This window comes from Trematomus bernacchii, unplaced genomic scaffold, assembly GCF_902827165.1.
Source record: "Trematomus bernacchii unplaced genomic scaffold, fTreBer1.1, whole genome shotgun sequence".
Classification (NCBI taxonomy): domain Eukaryota; kingdom Metazoa; phylum Chordata; class Actinopteri; order Perciformes; family Nototheniidae; genus Trematomus; species Trematomus bernacchii.
The window spans coordinates 309,266-323,664 of NW_022987658.1; the positions used below are offsets into that span (position 1 = coordinate 309,266).

General features: G+C 40.2%; 1 protein-coding gene across 1 annotated transcript in view; it reads right to left on the bottom strand.

The window, feature by feature from the left end:
- Positions 1-8,204: 8,204 nt before the first annotated feature.
- Positions 8,205-14,399, bottom strand: part of LOC117486834 (dedicator of cytokinesis protein 3-like) — a 213,327-nt gene continuing 207,132 nt past the window's right edge. Inside the window, 3 exon segments of the mRNA XM_034135405.1 lie at positions 8,205-9,998; positions 10,913-10,998; positions 13,579-13,695. Of these exon segments, the coding sequence (XP_033991296.1) occupies positions 9,489-9,998; positions 10,913-10,998; positions 13,579-13,695 (713 nt within the window). The 3' untranslated portion in view covers positions 8,205-9,488.

Sequence of the window (14,399 nt, forward strand, 5' to 3'; positions counted from 1 at the left end):
TTTAAAAAAAATGATCCGCTGATTTACAGATGTCTCTTTCCCCATGTTAGTCAATGGGAAAAAGTATTTCTGGGCCGGGTGACGTCAAGGACTGATACGGAAGTTGTAGTACCGCCGTATTAGTATTACTCTTAACCATGAGATACAATACTGTCTGGAGTTACATTTTACAAACTGAGCCGATCATCGATCTCCAATATCATGGTTTAATAGTTTGCCTGTCTGACCATCGTAATTGGGCTTCTTGTAGATAAAAACAGGCGCAGGTTTCTTCATATTTGTATGTGATTGCATCTGTATTTACCGCCATTCAAATGACAGCTAGTGTTTCCACCCAAAAAGGGCCTGATGAACCGAGTTGATATCAGACAGCTTAGAGGGATTGTGTTTCGATAAGATAAAGGTATCCAGGGTGTGTTGAACTGGCTTCGTGGTACAGGCCGGCTGCAGCTTATAAAGTAAATCATATTAGTTTCTTCCTAAATGGTGTTTGATGCAATAAAAAAATCTCAGATCTGAGATTGTTGTGAATGTAGCAGAGGCTGTGAATGGACAGCAGAGAGAGAGAGAAGAGACAACTTTCAGATCTGAGATGAGTTTTAAGCTATATAATTAAGTCTTACCTGTTTGTATTAAATAACTGCTTTTAGATTTAAGACTGACGCTGTTACTGTCTATAATGTAATAATGTCCTCATCGCTGTTAAAATATGTTTGTAAATATTGAAGTGTTACAGGGTGAATTTGTGCCAATCACATAAATGATTTGCACTGAAGCGAAAATCAATCAGTGTTTGTCTGTTTTTGCAAATGAACTCCTATCATTGTTTTCTCCTACTGACATTTTCTTTGTTATTGCAGTTATACATTTTATTTATTTTCTTATTTACTCATGACTTTACACCAGAGTGCTGGACTTTGATTAGGAAGCAACCAAAGTTATCTTAATTTCGTTTCCAAGTTTTCAGATGTTTTCATTACATTTGCATCAGTGTAAATCTATTTGTTGTGTGTAAAAGTGCCACTTTCTATGCCAAAGAATGTACCAGTGTTTCTGATGCTGCTGTATACACTCTCCCTGGTGCACTTCTCTGTCTGTCTGTCTGTCTGTCTGTGTGTCTGTCTGTCTGTCTGTGTGTCTGTGTGTCTGTCTGTGTGTCTGTGTGTCTGTCTGTGTGTCTGTGTGTCTGTCTGTCTGTCTGTCTGTCTGTCTGTGTGTCTGTCTGTCTGTCTGTGTGTCTGTGTGTCTGTGTGTCTGTCTGTCTGTCTGTCTGTCTGTCTGTGTGTCTGTCTGTCTGTCTGTGTGTGTGTGTGTGTCTGTCTGTCTGTCTGTCTGTGTGTCTGTGTGTCTGTGTGTCTGTGTGTCTGTCTGTCTGTGTGTCTGTCTGTCTGTCTGTGTGTCTGTGTGTCTGTGTGTCTGTCTGTCTGTCTGTCTGTCTGTCTGTGTGTGTGTCTGTCTGTCTGTCTGTGTGTGTGTGTGTCTGTCTGTCTGTCTGTCTGTATGTCTATTTAAGTGAAATTGTTTTAAAGCCAAGTCCTAATATTGTAGGCATTAATTACTCAATGCAGTATTCCTGGACCAAGAAGCCTCTTTGTTTACCCAAAGATTGTTGCCAGTTGAATCTCAGGTCAATGGTTGAATAAACTGCTGGAATAAAGATTGCAATGGTGTTTCTGAGCCTTTCTTTGGATGGACTTGTGATAAAACTGCAACTGAAGCACATTATATAATAATCTCAAATAAGTATGTTGTAAAAAGTATAGAAAGAAAACTAGTAAAAAATATGAAAAAAGTCACAGAAGTTTTTGGTAAATATGTCATAAAACGGTCATGGATACATAGAGAAGTCAAAGAACAGTATATTGAAACATAATATGATAAAGTCAAAATATGGGAAAAGTATTGGGGAAATACGTCGTACTATTGTATGAAAAAGAAAAAAAATGAAAGTCAGGGTATTATGTCAAAAATATTGATAAAAGTATTGTTGATAGATATCAAAAGGATAATATTCAGGTCAGAAAACAGGAATAAGTCACTGTATAAAATGCCATAAAAAGGCATAGTAATGTGTCAAAAATATGAAAAAAGTCACAGTACAGTATGTCAGAAATCCTACAAAAAGTCATTGTATTAAATGTAAAACAATATGAAAAAAATAATACTATTATATGTTAGAAAATATCAAAAAGTCATAGTAATGTACGTCAAAAAAGTCATAGTATGTTGGAAGGTTATTGTGAAAAAATGTAAAGAGTGATATATATTAAACACATGTACACATTCAAATTAAACCAAAGTTTATCAAAACAATATAATAAAATAATAATCAAGGCCCAACATTTTACTGAGAATACACATGTATTTGATCTAATTAAAAATATCAATGCACTTAACGTAGTATTTTAACACCTAATGTTACTTTGATTTATTTACATAAAAGGTCTCCTATCGTGCAAAATGCACTTTTTGATGTCTTTTATACATCAACATGTGTCCCCGGTGTGTCGGGGAACTCACGCAGCGTCATAAAATAAAACCCTCTCTCTTTTCCTCCGTGCCCAAATCTCTAAAAACGGGGCTACAACGGAGCTGATCCAGATTTGCGTCCGATATGATGTCAAATCTAAAATGTGGACCCACGGCCCTATCAGAAAGTTGCTATCAGAAACAATGCCCGACTGTTTTGGACGTAATATGGTCGGTGTTTACATTAGCATCGCTAACACTCAGAGCTAACCTGTACTGGAGAGCATGTGTGTGAAGAAGCAGGAAATAAAAAGGAACTCACCTTGTGGTATAACCGGCAAGAGAGAAAGCCTTTGAGCTCCATACTGTTTCAGAGAGAATCCTTGATAATCCATGATATGGCGTTTCATCACCGCAGTATCTGCCGGTAGAATCTCCCGCATGAGCAGGCATAAGCTCCGCCCCTCTTTCTTATCTTTTTTTTAATTTAATTTTTTTTATAAAGCTTTATACCCAGAATCAGCACTTTTGAAACAGGAAGTGAAATAGAGGGATATGAGGCATGGCTAGAATGGGTGATCTGTTTGGTATTTTGAGCAAAACACTTCAGACATATTTTTTATATATTTCTATATATCTGAGACTTATGCTATTGCCTAAAAATAGCACGATAGGTGACCTTTAACTTCAACATGTGCAATTAAGTCAGACGGGATCGTAACTGAGTCAATAAAACATTATTGTTTAATGTCATTAATCATGAATCCACAACACAGCAGTTTGTTTAGTGAGTAGGAAAAAAGAAACGTGATTATTTACATCTACTGTCAGACACGTCACAGTTTATACCCATGCTAACACAATAGAGACTTTTATATACACAGAAGAAATTAGCATCGTTGTACAAAGACATCCCATCATAGTCACTATCTGGATTTGTCGTTGATGCAAAAATACACAAAATAATAATAATAATAAACCCTCAGCTGCCCTGAAATAAATCAGAATAATTCGACAAAAGGAGATTTTGTTTTCTGTTTTCTAGGTTTAAAAACAGTTTAACATCAGAAAGGCGAGACGTCACAATCTACATGTTTACAAGGTTTGCTCTTTATGGTCCGTATAAATACTCTCTGCTTGTTTATGTACACAGAAATACAACCCCTCCTCTTTCCATCACAGTGTGTACCAAAAACTAAGTGTACAAAAAAAGTGTGTTTGAGTTTTAGTGCCTCAACATGCTGAGTGCTACTCGAAGTGAGAGGTCAGTATAATGTACGGTGGCCGAAAGGTGCAAACGCGCTACAACGGCCCAAACATGCAGAAATAGAAACCCAAATGTTCCACATGAAGAAACATCTTCAGCAACTTGACAACACATTCAGCTTTTAGAGAACATTCAGCAACTTGAGGAGACATGCGCAGCGTTTACTGAAAGCTGCAGAAACCAAACGCTGCAAATACAAAACGCTGAAGAAGCTCAAAACACAACGGAGACCAGGGGACACTAAAGAGTGACGCACACAGCTGGAGACCAGGGGACACTAAAGAGTGACGCACACAGCTGGAGACCAGGGGACACTAAAGAGTGATGCACACAGCTGGAGACCAGGGGACACTAAAGAGTGACACACACAGTTGGAGACCAGGGGACACTAAAGAGTGACGCACACAGCTGGAGACCAGGGGACACTAAAGAGTGACGCACACAGCTGGAGACCAGGGGACACTAAAGAGTGACACACACAGCTGGGGGACCAGGGGACATTAAATAGTGACGCACACAGCTGGGAGACCAGGGGACACTAAAGAGTGACGCACACAGCTGGGAGACCAGGGGACACTAAAGAGTGACGCACACAACTGGGAGACCAGGGGACATTAAATAGTGACGCACACAGCTGGGAGACCAGGGGACACTAAAGAGTGACGCACACAACTGGGAGACCAGGGGACATTAAATAGTGACGCACACAGCTGGGAGACCAGGGGTGTTTGTCAATGTCGAGGACGCTTGCTTGGTAGCACATGTCTTCCGAGTCAGGTCCTTCAGAAGCGAGGCAAGAATCCTTCCCAGCCTCGGAAAACAAAGAATGGTGGAACAGCCTAACAGGTGTGCAGGTGTGCGTCATATGCGAGGCCCCGCCTTAAATGGAGCGCGATCTCCGCCAAAGATTTGGAAATTGGTCGGTGCGCAAAGCATTGTGGGGATTCTAAGACCGCGGAGTCTACACATGTGCAGCCTCGACATTTCTCGCTACGAAGTACGCCGGTCTCGGTAGAATTCCAAGTATGCTGGACATTGGAACCGTGCTTCGGTGGCACTCGATGACCTAGTATGCTTGGAATAGTGGCTCTGGAGCAGCCTTCCTCGACATTGAGAAACACCCCAAGGGACACTAAAGAGTGAAGCTAGTCATTTCAGATATACTGACAAACTCTCACAGTTATGAGACAGAATAACAGAGACAGTTGTTCAGCTTCATAATCCTGAACGTCTCCCAGCTGTGTGCGTCACTCTTTAGTGTCCCCTGGTCTCCCAGCTGTGTGCGTCACTCTTTAGTGTCCCCTGGTCTCCAGCTGTGTGCGTCACTCTTTAGTGTCCCCTGGTCTCCAGCTGTGTGCGTCACTCTTAGTGTCCCCTGGTCTCCCAGCTGTGTGCATCACTCTTTAGTGTCCCCTGGTCTCCAGCTGTGTGCGTCACTCTTTAGTGTCCCCTGGTCTCCAGCTGTGTGCGTCACTCTTTAGTGTCCCCTGGTCTCCCAGCTGTGTGCGTCACTCTTTAGTGTCCCCTGGTCTCCAGCTGTGTGCGTCACTCTTTAGTGTCCCCTGGTCTCCGTTGTGTTTGAGCTTCTTGCAGCGTTTGGTTTCTGCAGCTTTCAGTAAACGCTGCGCATGTCTCCTCAAGGTGCTGAATGTTCTCTAAAAGCTGAATGTGTTGTCAAGTTGCTGGAGATGTTTCTTCATGTGGAACATTTGGGTTTTTATATCTGCATCCTTTCTGAAGCTGCAGCACGTTTGCACCTGTCGGCCACCGTACAACAAACCCTAAATAATTTAAAGTGGACATCGAATATTAAAACGTCTGTGATCGTAGCAGGCTTTGCATAGTTAACTTTTTTTCCCCAAACGTTACTTTACTGGAGGAGTGAGAATAAACTAAGTTTGCTATCATTAGCTACACCAAGCTAACAGTCAGTCCTGTAATAAATCCATCTTTTTGAAGTTTGTAATTTTTATTAGTAACTTCATGACCATTTTAGAGGTTTAATTTTGTTTAATTAAAAGGGATTTCTATCATGCATATACAAAAATTACAGAATTCATACACAATATAATCCTAATGAAGGATTTCCTGCAGGACGCTTCTACTAGCATTAGCTTTAGCTTGGTGCACCTATTGATCAAAGTGGACATCGAGCAAATCAGCCTTTAAATGTAACATTTAACACCGTATGTTTATCATGTCAGTGTGTGTATATCAACACAACTTTCCCCTCTCTCTCTCTGTGTTAATTATCTCCAATATCACTCAAATTATTTAAATAAATAAAATAGAAACTTGTTAATCATAATGTACAGTGTGAGAATAACACCACACAGTCGTGTTGGGATTTCATCCTAAAAAGGTGCTTTTAGCAGTTTTCAAATGTGTTAAATTCACTTCAAGTGTAACAGCTGAGTTTGTGCAGGAAAATACCATTTTAAAAAAAAGATGAAAAGGCTTGTAAATATGTAGTTTAATTATATTTAAAAATAAAAAAAACAATCATTATTTTCCTGTGGTTTGTTGGGGACTATTTTCAGTGGCGGATGGATCCACATTTGCAGTTCTTGTATTAATTGCAACAAAAGAAGAAGAAAGATATCCCCTGCGATATATTTTAACATATTTTAAAGTCATATAACTTTAAAAGGTGCTTTAAATGTGTCCAACACAAAGGAGAGGCGTGATTAAACAGAGGACAATATGTACATCATTTAAACTGGTGGCTTAAAAAGTTTCACATTTTAAGATAACAACATAACAAAAAATAAAATAAAATGCTCGTTCACAGTAGTTTTACTCCACGTCTATCAAGACATCCAGTGCTCAAAGTCTCTGTTTCACCTTTAATAAATGAACATGCATACAAAACACTTTAAAAATGTACAGTCATTATTTTAAAAAAATGGCAAAAAGTGTATATTTATTATAGTTATTATTCTCTAAAAACGTACTTGATCCTCTTCCCTTCGCCGCCTCGTCAAAAATAAAACCGTCACAAGTTTAAATTAAATTATTTCTACGTGTTTGTGCACGTCCTCGGCTCGGGACGCCGTTCATCTTGCATATTTCTACACTTCACCTTCAGTCAAAAGTGTTAGGATTAAATATAAATTACATTTATATACTTATATATACTGTGTTACATTTATCTACATACTTTGATGTTCCTGTGGGAAAATATATATACTTTTTCGCCGGTCGTTTGTTGGAGAATCCGTTGTTTGTTTGTGTTTATTATTATTATGTATTTGTTTACAGGGAGGTCGTCACTCCCTGCTTGTGTAGCATCTAAAATGCACACGTAAAAATAAGTTTAAATTGTAATTCCTTTTTGTGTTGGTGCTCTGTTGCTTTCTTAAAGTGCTGCTTGTCTTCAGAGCGAGGTCACATCACGGGATAATTCTTCGTTTTTATATGAATTCTTTAACCTTCTGCGTGATAATGTTATGAATTTAAATTAAATCACAAGAGATGGACAGGTGGAACATTATTATGATGGATTTAGTGATTAAATAGTAAATAAAGCAGACTGCTCAGACAGGATGCAACGAGGGTTTGGTGAACGTGTTTCTGCTGATAAAGTTATTCAAATGTCCGGTGAGTTTGTTTATCGGAGCATCTCTCGGTTTATTCTGTGTATTTGTGTTCATGTAGTCATGTGTGAATATGTCTTCTATCGTGTGCCGTGTAGTGTTTATGATTTGGGTCCAAAACATATTTCCTTACGAGGAAAATTAAGTCTATCGTATCGAATAGTAACGTATCGAAGGGTAACGTATCGAATGGTAACGTATCGAATGGTAACGTATCGAATGGTAACGTATCGAAGGGTAACGTATCGAATAGTAACGTATCGAATGGTAACGTATCGAATGGTAACGTATCGAATGGTAACGTATCAAATAGTAACGTATCGAAGGGTAACGCATCGAATGGTAACGTATCGAATGGTAACGTATCGAATGGTAACGTATCGAAGGGTAACGTATCGAAGGGTAACGTATCGAAGGGTAACGTATCGAATGGTAACGTATCGAAGGGTAACGTATCGAAGGGTAACGTATCGAAGGGTAACGTATCGAATGGTAACGTATCGAAGGGTAACGTATCGAAGGGTAACGTATCGAAGGGTAACGTATCGAAGGGTAACGTATCGAAGGGTAACGTATCGAAGGGTAACGCGAAGAGTAACGTATCGAAGAGTAACGTATCGAATAGTAACGTATCGAATAGTAACGTATCGAAGAGTAACGTATCGAATAGTAACGTATCGAAGAGTAACGTATCGAATAGTAACGTATCGAAGAGTAACGTATCGAATAGTAACGTATCGAAGAGTAACGTATCGAAGAGTAACGCGAAGAGTAACGTATCGAATAGTAACGCGAAGAGTAACGTATCGAATAGTAACGTATCGAAGAGTAACGTATCGAATAGTAACGTATCGAAGAGTAACGTATCGAAGAGTAACGCGAAGAGTAACGTATCGAAGAGTAACGCGAAGAGTAACGTATCGAATAGTAATGTATCGAATAGTAACGTATCGAAGAGTAACGTATCGAAGAGTAACGTATCGAATAGTAACGTATCGAAGAGTAACGTATCGAAGAGTAACGCGAAGAGTAACGTATCGAATAGTAACGTATCGAAGAGTAACGTATCGAATAGTAACGTATCGAAGAGTAACGTATCGAAGAGTAACGTATCGAAGAGTAACGTATCGAATAGTAACGTATCGAATCTGATAGTAACTTATGGAATCGTAAAGTATCGAATTGTAGCTTATCGAATAGTTAAATATCGAATAGTTAAATATCGAATAGTAACGTATCGTATTGTATTGAATCGTATTGTATTGAATCGTAACCTATTGAATAGTAACGTATTGTATCGTAACTTATCGAATAGTAACATATTGTATCGAATCGTATTCTGTCTTCTGGAAAAGGTTTGTACATTTAAATCCCCCGTGATAATGTTATGATCAAAATGAAATCTCATGAGTCTGTGCAATTACAGTACAGGTGTAACGTTATTACGATGGATTTAGTGATTAAATAGTAAAAAATAAATCAAGCTAACTGTGCTAACAGGATGCAACATGTAAAAACATTTAATTTCCCCTCAGGGATTAATAAATGGTGATGCTAACGTTAATGAGGATTTGGTAAACGGTGTTTCTGCTGATAACGTTGAGTATTCAAATGCTCCATTCGTTTGGTTTTCGGATCGGAGAGTTAGTCTGGGTTTATTCCCGCTTCTGGAAAAAGTTTGTACATTTAAATCCCATGAGTCTGATGTTATGATTCAAACTGAAATCCCATGAGTCTGTGTAATTTCACTAAGGATGCAACATAATGAACTGCCCAGTTTTCCATTGGCAGATGGTTTCGATGGTATGGTCTCAGAGGTCGTATGAAGAAGCTTCTGATTTATTCCTCACGTCTGAATTTGGTTTCTACGTGATCAGAAATGTATGATTTGACACCAAAATCATTCATCAAGGGGGGATTTTATGGCGAAAAAAGGTATTTCCAAACCATCGATGGTGGTCTTTTCAGTGCAGGTGCGACATTATGATGATGAATACATTGATTGTGCTCAGACAGGAAGAAACATGAGGGTCTGGTGAAAGTGATTCAGCTGATAAAGTCGAGTATATAAATGTTCCATTAGTTTGGTTATCAGAGCGACTCTGAGTTTATTCGTTCTTCTGGAATTAAAAGTTTATACATTTAGATCCCACCCGTTACTCCTCGCTGACCCCAGTTTCCCACGCCACCTTCGCCTGCTCCTCTTTCGTCGCAGCGATGATCGGCTGGGAGATTTTTCTCGGCATGGGGCGAGGCATCGGTGTTTGGGTGTCTTCTTCAGGGATGCACCCCTCTCTGAGGTAGGGTTTAGGGGGCAGGGCGGGGGGCTCGTGATGGAGGTGGTAAAGCGGCGGAAGATGGGGGATGTAGTGATGATAATAGTGAATATTCTGGAGGTCTTGTTGGATGTTTCCTCCCACAACTTCGGATTCTGAGCCACTGAATCGGATGGGTTGGTAGTCCAGGTCCTCGGGGTCCACGGCGCTAATGGGGGCTGAATCCAGGGGGCCGATAGGGGGGTCACAGGAGGAGGAGGACGGGGGGCCGAAGTTACTCTCGCTGAGGGAGGAGACCCCTGAGCTGGCGCTGCCCGACAGAGTGGAGCTACTGCCATCCAGGACGGACTGAGGACTGGTGGGCGAGGCAGGTATAGGGTGAAGGGGAGACTGGAGAGAGAGAGAACAGCACAAATACTTTATTATTGTTGTTATTGTTATTAGGAGGATCACTTAATTCAAGCACAATGGCAGGATTTAGTAGATTAAATGTGTAAAATGGAGAAAATGAACGTGAGAATCAGAATCCAGTTCATATCTTCGATGAAAGATGGGATAATTAATAAGTTATAAAACACAAAACATGGCACGTGTGTTTTCATTTGCATGTTTTTTGAAACTGCAGTGCGTTTCTCCTTAAGTTTGACCTTAATACTGACACCCTACTATCATTAAAGTGTCTCTGAAAATGAAAATAAATGTGCAAACTGTTGCTTAGAATAAACAGTAGTGATATAAAGTGGTAAATGTATACGTTATCAAAACAGATTTTGCAGTTGCTAGTATATGTTTCTGCGTGATAGGAATTAATGATCATATTCATATCCATAGGGAGGATAGAAAAGAAGCACAAAAAACTGGACAGAAAAACATCAGAAAATAGGAGGAAAACCAGAAAACACAGACAGGAAACCAGACGGTAAAATAAAGGAGAAGAATATCAGATTTCTTTGTTTCAGAAACTGCAATCTGAAAGCTCTCAGATTATTTTAAAGTCAACGTTGATATATTGAACTGTGAGCTGCAGTGAGCATTAAACAGAAACTCAGAGGGACATGCTGGACTTGAAACAGCACACGGCTGATGGCTGATCAGTGTATCAGCATTTTTATCCAAAATCTGACCAAAAGAAAAAAAGCCCATTTCTTGCAACCTGAAATGGAAACAAAGAAATGCACTCAAATAGTAACGTTTCTTTGGGGGCTGCAGACTAACAGACAGACATTCATCCAGACCAACAGCAGGAGTGAAGAGGAGGAGGAGGAGGAAGAGGAAGAGGAGGGAGAGGAGGAAGAGGAGGGTACCTTTCTTAAGGATCGCGCAGGGAGAGCTGGAGGAAGGTCGCTGACCTGGTGGTGGAAAGCGTCAAAGTGCATCGACAGGTGTTGCCCTACAGGGGGAGACACAGCAGGACTGACTGAGAGACAACCTCAAACCAGAGAAGAAGAAGAGGAGGAGGAGGGGGAAGAGGAGGAGGAAGAGTAATGGGTTGCGTTGGAATTGTGAGTTTGGCTAGGTTTCTAACGGAGTGAAATTATTCTGAAGTACCTCATGATGAGAGCTGTTTGAATTCTCCCTACTATCATTAAAGTGTCTCTGAAAATGAGTTAAAATGAGCAGTAAAAGCAGTCGTTATATAATCATTTTTGGTTTCATTACGCGTCGGCCACCGTAGATTTGATCAAACAATGAACTGCAGCTAAATCCAAGCAGCTCATAAACATTAGAGTGAAAAATGTTTCCTCCAAGAGTTGCGACACTTCCTGTTTCTGACGGAGAAAAGGGGAAGTCTGTCAAGAATCTTGCAGCTTTATTTACATCCTGCGACTTAAATAGGACGTCTCATTCACTCGAGGGTGGACCGAAATAGAGACCGAGAGGACGGAGAGGAAGGGAAGAGAGAGTCAGCAGGAAAAGTGTGTGTGAAGGAGGGTGTGTGTGAAGGGGAACTTTTTTCATCCTTTTCCAAGCTCTCAACAATACATTTATATTGTGCTGGAAGGGAAACATACATTTTACTGTCCACGGCTAACAAAACACTCATATGTTTTTACATTTTGTTTAAAGGTTTAGAATGAGCTAAGAAACTGTAAATAACTCTGATCTTACAAATACAATATTAAAGGGGCCCTATTCTGCTGATGTTCAGGTGTATATCAGTATGTAGTGTCTCTACTTTAAAGAGTCCTCTCCTGCTGATGTTCAGGTGTATATCAGTATGTAGTGTCTCTACTTTAAAGAGTCCTCTCCTGCTGATGTTCAGGTGTATATCAGTATGTAGTGTCTCTACTTTAAAGAGTCCTCTCCTGCTGATGTTCAGGTGTATATCAGTATGTAGTGTCTCTACTTTAAAGAGTCCTCTCCTGCTGATGTTCAGGTGTATATCAGTATGTAGTGTCTCTACTTTAAAGAGTCCTCTCCTGCTGATGTTCAGGTGTATATCAGTATGTAGTGTCTCTACTTTAAAGAGTCCTCTCCTGCTGATGTTCAGGTGTATATCAGTATGTAGTGTCTCTACTTTAAAGAGTCCTCTCCTGCTGATGTTCAGGTGTATATCAGTATGTAGTGTCTCTACTTTAAAGAGTCCTCTCCTGCTGATGTTCAGGTGTATATCAGTATGTAGTGTCTCTACTTTAAAGAGTCCTCTCCTGCTGATGTTCAGGTGTATATCAGTATGTAGTGTCTCTACTTTAAAGAGTCCTCTCCTGCTGATGTTCAGGTGTATATCAGTATGTAGTGTCTCTACTTTAAAGAGTCCTCTCCTGCTGGTGTTCAGGTGTATATCAGTATGTAGTGTCTCTACTTTAAAGAGTCCTCTCCTGCTGATGTTCAGGTGTATATCAGTATGTAGTGTCTCTACTTTAAAGAGTCCTCTCCTGCTGGTGTTCAGGTGTATATCAGTATGTAGTGTCTCTACTTTAAAGAGTCCTCTCCTGCTGATGTTCAGGTGTATATCAGTATGTAGTGTCTCTACTTTAAAGAGTCCTCTCCTGCTGATGTTCAGGTGTATATCAGTATGTAGTGTCTCTACTTTAAAGAGTCCTCTCCTGCTGATGTTCAGGTGTATATCAGTATGTAGTGTCTCTACTTTAAAGAGTCCTCTCCTGCTGATGTTCAGGTGTATATCAGTATGTAGTGTCTCTACTTTAAAGAGTCCTCTCCTGCTGATGTTCAGGTGTATATCAGTATGTAGTGTCTCTACTTTAAAGAGTCCTCTCCTGCTGGTGTTCAGGTGTATATCAGTATGTAGTGTCTCTACTTTAAAGAGTCCTCTCCTGCTGATGTTCAGGTGTATATCAGTATGTAGTGTCTCTACTTTAAAGAGTCCTCTCCTGATGATGTTCAGGTGTATATCAGTATGTAGTGTCTCTACTTTAAAGAGTCCTCTCCTGCTGATGTTCAGGTGTATATCAGTATGTAGTGTCTCTACTTTAAAGAGTCCTCTCCTGCTGATGTTCAGGTGTATATCAGTATGTAGTGTCTCTACATGTCTCCATGCTTTAATGTTCAAAAAGCTCTTTATTTTTCTCATACTGCCTGTGCTGCAGCACCTCTTTTCACCCTCTGTCTGAAACAAGAGCCCAGTCTGCTCTGATTGGTTAGCTGGCCGGCTCTGTTGTGATTGGTCACATACAATGTGTGGGAGCGCTTCTGTAAAGTTGTACAATTATGTCAACCAAGTTCATACAAACTAAGGCATTTACAGGAATATGTCAGTATTTTTTTCTACACATGTTCTACACACAAACAAGACAACATACAGGTGGCGCACACACACACACAGGCACGTGCGCACGCACACACACACAGGCACGTGCACACACACACACACACACACACACACACACACACACACACACACACACACACACACACACACACACACACACACACACACACACACACACACACACACACACACACACACACACACACACACACACACACACACACAGTGAGAGGGTCGTACCATGTGGCAGGTTGCGGGGGGGAACGGGAGGCGCCAGGACGCCAACGTGAGCCGAGAGGAAAGGGAGGACGTCTCTCGTGCCGCTGTCCAAACTCCAGCTACTGGGGGTGGTGAGGACTGGAGGAGAATCAACATCTATTTATTTATTTCATATTTTATTCAATATGCTTCTTAGATATCTTTTTATTTTATTTGTTTTATTATTTTCTCCTCATAGCATTGTGAAGCACCTTGAGATGACGTTGTTTTAAAGTGTGCTATATAAATGAAATGTATTATTATTATTTATTTCATCAAACTTTGGTAAAACGAAATGTTAGTTGTAACCAGAAAGTCGCCATATTTGTTTCCTTTTTTTATTACTGCCACATTTTATTCCATTTAACTCCAGTCTATTTCTATGTAAAAACTGCTATATTTTACAATATTTTTTATTATTTATAATATTTTTTAATGTTATTATAGTTTTCTTAAAATAGTTCTCTATCTGTGTTTTTACTTTTATGTACTGTATGCACCATGACACCAAGTCAAATTGCATTACATTACATTACATGTCATGTCACTTGTTAGACGCTTTTATCCAAAGCGACTTACATACTCAATACAGTGGACAATCCCCACAGGAGCAATTTGGGGTGAAGTGTCTCAGGGACACAACGACATGCTGACTGCAGTGGGGTTTGAACCTGTGACCATCTGATCCCCAAACCAAGGCTCTATCCACATACCAAGGCTCTATCCACTGCGCCACACGCCACACGCCTCCTAAATTCCTCGCACGTGTCAACCAGAGGTGGCGCTAGACCTTTTCTCTGCCC